This window comes from Passer montanus, unplaced genomic scaffold (genome assembly GCF_014805655.1).
Source record: "Passer montanus isolate IOZ18808 unplaced genomic scaffold, ASM1480565v1 scaffold139, whole genome shotgun sequence".
Lineage (NCBI taxonomy): Eukaryota > Metazoa > Chordata > Aves > Passeriformes > Passeridae > Passer > Passer montanus.
In genome coordinates this window covers 203,939-211,831 of record NW_024360830.1, presented here as the reverse complement: position 1 = coordinate 211,831, position 7,893 = coordinate 203,939, and the positions used below count along the sequence as shown (strand labels likewise).

General features: G+C 51.5%; 1 protein-coding gene across 1 annotated transcript in view; it reads left to right on the top strand.

Annotated features, from left to right (window-relative positions):
* Positions 1 to 4,590: 4,590 nt before the first annotated feature.
* SLC13A3 (solute carrier family 13 member 3) overlaps positions 4,591 to 7,893 on the top strand; it is a 36,227-nt gene continuing 32,924 nt past the window's right edge. Inside the window, exon 1 of the mRNA XM_039699794.1 lies at positions 4,591 to 4,744. Within this exon, the coding sequence (XP_039555728.1) occupies positions 4,634 to 4,744 (111 nt within the window). The 5' untranslated portion in view covers positions 4,591 to 4,633. The remainder of the gene's footprint in view (positions 4,745 to 7,893) is intronic.

The window sequence follows — 7,893 nt, the reverse complement described above, 5'->3', positions numbered from 1 at the left end:
CACCTTCCTTCCCTGCAGCACCCCTTGGAGCTCTCGTGTGCCTGCGTGCCCGGAGTGCTTCTCCCCGTGTGGCACATGGGCACGGACGAGGAGCTGCTGTCTGCTGCACCTCTGCTCTTCGGCCCACCCGGAGCACGCACGGACACTCGGATGGTGCGGTGCTCCCCGGTGTCCCGCGGGCTGCGGGAGCCGGTGGATGTGCACTCACGAGTTCCTAACGAGGGATCTGAGCCCCGAGTGCCGCCCCCGCGGAGGGGAGGCAGCAGCCTGACCTCCCCCCCTTGCCCGCCGTCCCCCATCTGTACAAACAGCGCTCTCACCTCTCCCGGTGATGCCAGGATCGAGTTCTGTTTGCAAAGCCCTTTGAAGCAGTCTGTTTCCAGCTATCGTCGTGTTTGTTAGAATGCGGCTCTCCCTGCGGGACAGCGGAGCAGAAACAAAGCCGATCCACGGGAGGTTTCCACGGGCAGAGCGGTGCCTGTGCTCAGGCCAGCCCTCCCGGGGAGCTGTGCGTGGGACTGGCCTGGAGCAGGGGCTCCTGAACTGGCCTCTGCTGAAATCAGCTCTGGGATGGAGCTCCAAAACAAAGCAGGACATTACTGGTCATGAAAAGCAAAATGTTTTGTTTTTTCACTGCGTGATAAACCCCTCGTTGTTATATAAGCGTTACTTTCTGCACATCTGTGTTAGGGCTTGTTGATATTTCCTCTTGCTCAGCCTGGTGTGTCAGATGGATTGCTGTAGAGAATGCTGAACTGTTGCTGTTTGAAGCTGGAAAAATCACAGCAGGTTCGTGTCCAGCAAAAAGGACACTCTGGACATGCAAAGTGTCCATTCACATCTTCTTGCAGCCTCAGCTATATCAGTCCCTCAGGAGTTGGACTCAGTGATCCTTGGGGGCCCCTTCCAACTCCCTCTGTGATTCTGGGACAAGCTGTGTCTGCAGCAGCACCTCCTTGGATGAAAACCCTGACTGGTTCACAGGGCAGGTGGAGGTTCCAGTTTTTGTTGGCTGGGAATAGCTTGACATGCTGCTGTGTTAGCTTTCTGTGCATCTCTGTGCTCATAAGCACAGAGGTTTCAATTACTATCATTGTTGTTATTGAAATAATTTGCCATTGCATTATTAACACTCAGGCTTTATGTGCATTGCATGTCCATTCTTGTAAGGTAAATACTTCCTTCCTTCCTTCCTTCCTTCCTTCCTTCCTTCCTTCCTTCCTTCCTTCCTTCTCTTCCTTCTCTTCCTTCTCTTCCTTCCTTCTCTTCTTTTCATTTTCCTGAATACTTTATCTGCTGCAAATCCAGTTTTGAGCCACCAATATTCTTCCAAACTCTGGAAGTGGTGATATCCTACCCAGAGGGGCTGTTCTCCCAAAGGCTGTGATGTCCTTCAGCCCCTCCAAAACCTTCTTGCTCGCCTGTTGGGGGGACCCCGAGATTGTGGGATGTGACAAAGGGTGGCTGGTGGTGCATGAAGCCACTGGGGGTCTCTCTGCCACCATCACTAGCACCAGGAAAACCTGTATGTTCAGGGAAAACCTTGGAGCAGGATGTATTTACAGCTATGTGCTGGATGTACAGTTGATCACTCTGGGTCTTTCTCTGCCTGCATTTTTTGCTTTTAAAAGGGAATTGTTGTCTCAGGGCATCAGCTCCAGGCCTGCGGGGAACAGCTTCATTTCCAGAGGCTTCCCAGCACCTGCTTGACCTTGCTCTGCCTCTGGATATCACTCAAAAATGCCATGAATACAAGGAGGTGCAGACAAGATGTGGAAAGAGGAAAGAAAGGAAAGAGGGAAAGACAAATGAAATGGAAATAGAGGCATTTTTTCAGCAGAAAGTGCAGTGTAGTATTTTGGAGGGAATTGCTGATTATTGATGGAGTTGCCTTTCTGTTTATTTTGGTATCTGACATCATCAGTAGTTTCTGGGAGTAGGGAGCTCTTGGCAACCAGCCTGACTTTAGCTTGGCAATAAGACCAAGTTCTGTTTTGCCCACTGGTGCCATGAGGGCAGAATGGAGCTAAGGGATTTTTTTTGAGATAAATATGAGTTGGAGAACTAGAGGAGCACTAAGAGAAAAAAGAAACATCAAAAAACCCATACAAACAAGGAACAGGGATGGAGACACTGTTGAATAATCTGGGAATGCTGTTGCCATGATTTCTGGACAGTGGCTGCTCTGTCATGGCAGTTACTGTGTGTATGTAAAAACTATGTATACAAGATACATGGTGTAGCTTTTTTCAGTGAACATTTCTATAGTTTAGGCTTTGATGTCTACAGGAAATTGATATTTTCCAGTTTTGCAAGATGCAGAACACTGATAACCTTTTGTAAGCCTCTTCTCCCATCACTGCTGATAGAGAACCCAGTTAGTGCAATAAAAGCTCATTTGTAAGCCAGGGTTCACTCTGTGAGGGTCACTACAGATAAATAAAGCCCCTCCCTGGCCCAAGCACAAGCTGTGTCCCACAGTGGTCCCTTTGGGCACTTCACAGCACCTTTCTTTTGTCAATAAACTAAACTTACTTTAAGTAGTAGCCCAGGAGTGGTCTGAGCCCAGTGATGGCAGGGAAAGCACAGGGCACCTGCAGCTGCTGCTGGCACTGGAAATGGGGGTAATAGAGATGGAGTTTACAAGAAAACAAACTAATTAAACCTTAATTAAACCTTAATTCCCCTCTGAAGGCCAGGGAACCAGCATGCAGCCCCTGCACAGTGGGTTCAGCTGGAAGCTCTGCGGGCTGAGCCAGCATCTGCCCCGCTGAGCTGAGAGGGGCCAGGAGGGGCTGGGGAAGGGGCTGTCCCGGCATGAGCCACGACCTGCAGGGGATCCTGCTGCCTGTCCCCTCGCCCTGCACACTGCCAGAAATGTGTATCCTTGGAAGAGAAAGAACAAACTGTGCCCGTTGTTATTGTTTTGAAGCTTTTTTTAACTTTCAAGGTTGATTTTGAGAGAAGTTTGTAGAGCTCCTTTGGTCTGGCATGTGGCACACACTCAAACACGGGATCCCAGTCTCTCTGGCTGATGGGATTTTGGGTAAGCTGAACCTGTTGTAAGCAGTTGCATTGTTTTACTGGCCTGAATTTTGCTTTCAGCCATCCCTCTGTCCATCCTCTCCCCAGCAATGAAGCAGCTTCTGCTCCCACAGCTGTAGTGGCATTGAGGCTGCACAGCAATCTCATTTACTTTTGACATGAAAACTTAGTATTCATGTTGTTGAGCAGTTCAGGAAAAGCAAGATGAAAATCCTCAAGGATTCCTCTCGGTCAGCTCTGTGCTCTCTTCTGGGCCCCGAGAGAAGGTGCCAGCGGGGCAGGGCAGCCGCGGGGCCGGGCGCCAGGCGGATGCCGGATCCTCGCCTTGCCAGCGGCCCCGGCAGTGCCCGGCAAAAGCTTTTGTGTCCCTTCTGCTGTTGGAAAAGAGCCGCAGTGGTGGTGATGTCACCACCCTTCAGCCCCTGCCCGGGATGGCTGTGGGCATTAACTGATTTGTTACGTTACTATTTGTGCAAAATTACATATCTGCTGTTAAGATGAGGGAGGGGAATGGAGGAGGTGGATCCAGACCAGGAGCAGAGTCCTTTCAGATGGGAGCACAGTCCTGTCTCTCTTGCTGATTGTACCACCACATTCTGATTTCTTGTTCCCTGTGTGCCAGTGATTCATGGTTTGTATAAGGGGGATGAGGTTCTCTCACATCTGCTTTTTAAACCAATGCATTTGACTCCAACTTCCTTGATGATCTAGGAAATTGTATCAAGGAGGAGTAACTCTCCAGAGAGCTGATTAATTCTGAAATGGAGATATTTTTCTGTCATATATGGCACTCAGAGGATGCTCCTGAAGTACTAAGGGTATCACTTTGCTTTCCCATTTTTCTCCCCACCACTCAGCTTTGTCTAGCCTTCACTTGCAAGAACCCAGGCGGCGCAAAAAAACTGCTCCCTTGGCTTTGATCTCTTGCTCATCTTGATAGTGGAGCAGCTCAGTTTCCTGTGCTGTTTGCCTCTCACTGCACTCAGACGAGACCAGCACCTGCTGAGATTCACTGCAGTCAGGAGAGGGAATCCTGTCCTGCCCCACATACTCCCCCATCTTCTTTCTGATGGCCCCGATACAGGGCAGAGCTGGCAAGAAAATCCACCCTCGGAGTTGAAATTGGGCAGCTTTTGTGTTTTCTTTCTGACTCATGAAGCATCCTTAAGGTCCAGCCCGTAGGACACCCAGGGTACAGTCAAGGCTCGTCGCTTGCTTGCTGGGGCTCACACTTGTGTGAGCCAAGACTTTGCCTCTTGCTTTTCCGCTGTTTCCCATGGCTCTATCCCGCTCCGCGCCGCTGACCTTTTGTTTGGTTGTGTTTGCTTATTTTTAATAAGAAAAAAAAAAAAGGAAAAGAAGAAAGGCTGGGAAATGGCGAGGTGGGGGAAAGGAGGGAGATGTAGGGGCCGTATAAAGGGCGGGTGTAGGGGATGGAGGCGGTGTACCGGGGCGCAGTGCGGGGCCCCTCCCGGTGGGCGTGGCGGGGCGGAGAAGGGCGGGGGGTCCGGGGGGTGTCCCGCCCACCGGGAGGGCCGTTCCCGGGGGATAAAGCGGGTGCGCGGGTGGATGCGGCGATGGGCGCGGGATGGCGGCGCTGGGGGCGCTGGTGAAGAAGGCGTGGAGCGTGCGGAGGTTCGTGGTGCTGCTGTGCGCGCCGCTGGCGCTGGTGCCCGTCCTGCTCAGCCTCCCCCCCAAGGTACCGCCGGGGGACCCCGGGTGGGCGCTGCGGGCTGGGGACCCCGCTGCGGGGCGAGGGGCACGGGCAGCGACAGACAGCGAGCGGGGCACGGGGCAGGAGAGCGCCCTGGGGACGCGGCACCGGGGGCTCCGGGGGAATGGAGCGGCGTTCCACGCCGGGAGCTGCGGGACACGGAGCGGGGACACAGCCCGGCTGCCCCGTGCCACCGCTCGCCCCAGCAGCCTCGGGAGGGGGTCAGGTCACCCCGCTGCCTGCGGGGCTGGACCGGGGAGCAGAGCGGGCTGCACGGCTCCTCGCCCTTTTGGAACAAGATGAGATCAAAGCCAAGGGAGCAGTTTTTTTGCGCCGCCTGGGTTCTTGCAAGTGAAGGCTAGACAAAGCTGAGTGGTGGGGAGAAAAATGGGAAAGCAAAGTGACACCCTTAGTACTTCAGGAGCATCCTCTGAGTGCCATATATGACAGAAAAGCCTCTCCATTTCAGAATTAATCAGCTCTCTGGAGAGTTACTCCTTGATACAGTTTCCTAGATCATCAAGGAAGTTGGAGTCGAATGCATTGGTTTAAAAAGCAGATGTGAGAAACCCTCATCCCCCTTATACAAACCACGAATCACTGGCACACAAGGAACAAGAAATCAGAATGTGGTGATACAAGAGAGACAGGACTGTGCTTCCATCTGAAAGGACTCTGCTCCTGGTCTGGACCTCCTCCTTTCCCTTCCCTCTTCTTAACAGCAGATATGTAATTTTGCACAAACAGTAACAAATCAGTTAATGCCACAGCCATCCCGGGCAGGTGCGAATGGAGGGGGCATCCTGTGGTCATGTTGTGTTTATAGGGGGAAGAAGGGATAGGTAATGTGAATTCTGTTTAATGTTTCTTATACAGACATTGGGAGGTGGGAGGATCGTACCAGCTCAAGCTCTGTGGCAGTGATCAGTGCCTCTTGCTGGTACCCAAGAGCCCTGTAGTTTTTACCAGTAGTGCCCAAATGGCATCTGGGGAAACTGAGGCAAAACCAGCATCACCCAGGGCCGGGCTTTGCCAAGGGGTGGAAGGTAGGTGCCCGGTGCTGGGAGGCTGCCTGGCATCGCTGGCACATCCCCTTAGTGATGGGAGTGACAGGGGGCTGCAGGGCTGTGCTGCTGTTGTGCTGCAGGGCTGGGAGTGCCTGCCCCGCTCTGGGTGACTCTCAGGGACCTTTGGTGCTGTGTCTGAAAAGGCTTTGTGAGTAAGATAAGTGGTGTCTTGCAAATGTGGAAACTGGTCTCCTCTTAAGGTTTGTGCTTTAGCATGTGATGAGATGCACATAAAGCAATCTGTGGCAAGACTTTGGGGGCTGGAGGATTTTTTTGCACAGCTCTTGTGCACCAGGAACCTCTGAGCCTTGGGTGGAAGTCCACAGGGCAGTGAAGACACTGTGGAATTTTGCACTTTTGACTTCAGCGTGAGCCAGATTTCACCCTCATATTCTGACTCAGATCCATTTGAGAATGACTTTTTTTAACATCAGAAAATAAGTAATGATCAGTATGTAGTGAATATAGAATGTTTAGGTACTGTAAGGACACAAAGCTGGCACTTAGTTCTGCCTGTTCAGTGCTTGTCAGGTGAAACATTCTCCTTTGAGGTACAAAATACACCTGTTAAATTAAAAAATATAGATTGACCATTGCTTTATTTAGTGGCACCATATATTAAAAGTGACATTTATTTGGATTTAATGTCACTTTTTTCTTTGTTTTATATTATTGGTTGAGTTATGAATAGGACTGTGTTGAATGTCTGCCTCAAAGAGCAGAAAACACGTTGCACAACAGGTACTAAATTCCCTTGCAGATTCATAAGTGAATAGTTACATTTCTACATTAATCTTCAATAGCTGAACAAATGACTTCAAGTGTATTTAATAGCATGTTGTTTGGCTTTGGCACTTGGTAAAATTGTGAGATGAGATTAAAGAGGGAGCAGCTGCACTGTATGCTGAGTGCAAGCTCATGTCTGTTTGTGAGAAGAAATCACAGATGAACCCAGCACTGTGGGAAGGGCCTTGATCTAGATGCTCTGTGTGCTGGTGGAAGTGTGTAGTGTCACACAGGCAGTACAAGGATTTGGATGTTCAGGAATGGGATTCCTGTCCATGTACAGAACTAAAAAATGTCTCTGTGGTGTGATGGTGCTGCTCGCTCCCGCTCAGCTCCCCAGTGAGATGTTAGTCCACTCTAGGGTGCAGTCCGTGGAGGAGCTCGTGGACAGGGTGGTCTGATCAATGCTGTTTTATTGAAGAAAAAATGGTGTTGGGAAAGTGGAAATGTTTGCAGCTGAGCAGGCAGCAAAGCAGGGATACAGCTGTGGTAATGGAAGGAGACCCTGGCAGAGCTGACTGCTCTGCTGCTCGCCTTGGGGGTTTGTTCTTCATTCCTCATGGATTTTAAAACATCACAGGTGGTAGCAGTGGCACTGGCTGGTCAAAACCTGGATGCTCACATGAGTGAACATTTCAAGCAAGTCCAAACTGCAGCTTCCCCAGGTTCTCCCAAGGTTTGGCATAGGGGGGAACCTGTAGCTGTTAACTCCTGTACACAGCTGTATCTGTTCATGTTCGGGGGTCAATGATTCATCCAGGGTTTCAACACTAAACTCTCTCACTTGTTCAACAAGAAAAGAAACTTGCTGTTGCATCAACAGGGGATTAAGTTCTGACGTCTGGAGCTCGCCTGACCCCCTGTCCACAGCCTGAGCCGCGAGGGGCTGAGGGAGAGGAAGGAGCAGGTTATGCTTTTAACCAGGCTGTGAGAACCAGGGGGAGGAACAGGACAGGGGTCAGCAGGCAGGGAGCAGGGGATCGGGGGTGGCAGAGTGTGGAAGCTGTCCTGGCACGTGATGGCAAAGGCTGCATGCCCTCGCTGGTCTGTCCTGCCATGGGACTGCAGCCCAGCTCTCCTGGGCAGCCAGGTCGTCAGAGCTGCTGCAGGTGTCCAGCAGGAACTAACTGACTGGGCTGCTCTGGAGTTACTGGGAGCTGTCCCAGGCAGGGCATCCAGGGACAGCAGGCTGGGGCAGGAGGAGTTCTGGTGATGTGCAGTCACTGTGACAGCCGTGATGCTGCCTAGTGCTTGTGCATCTGGAATGGGGAGTGTTGGACA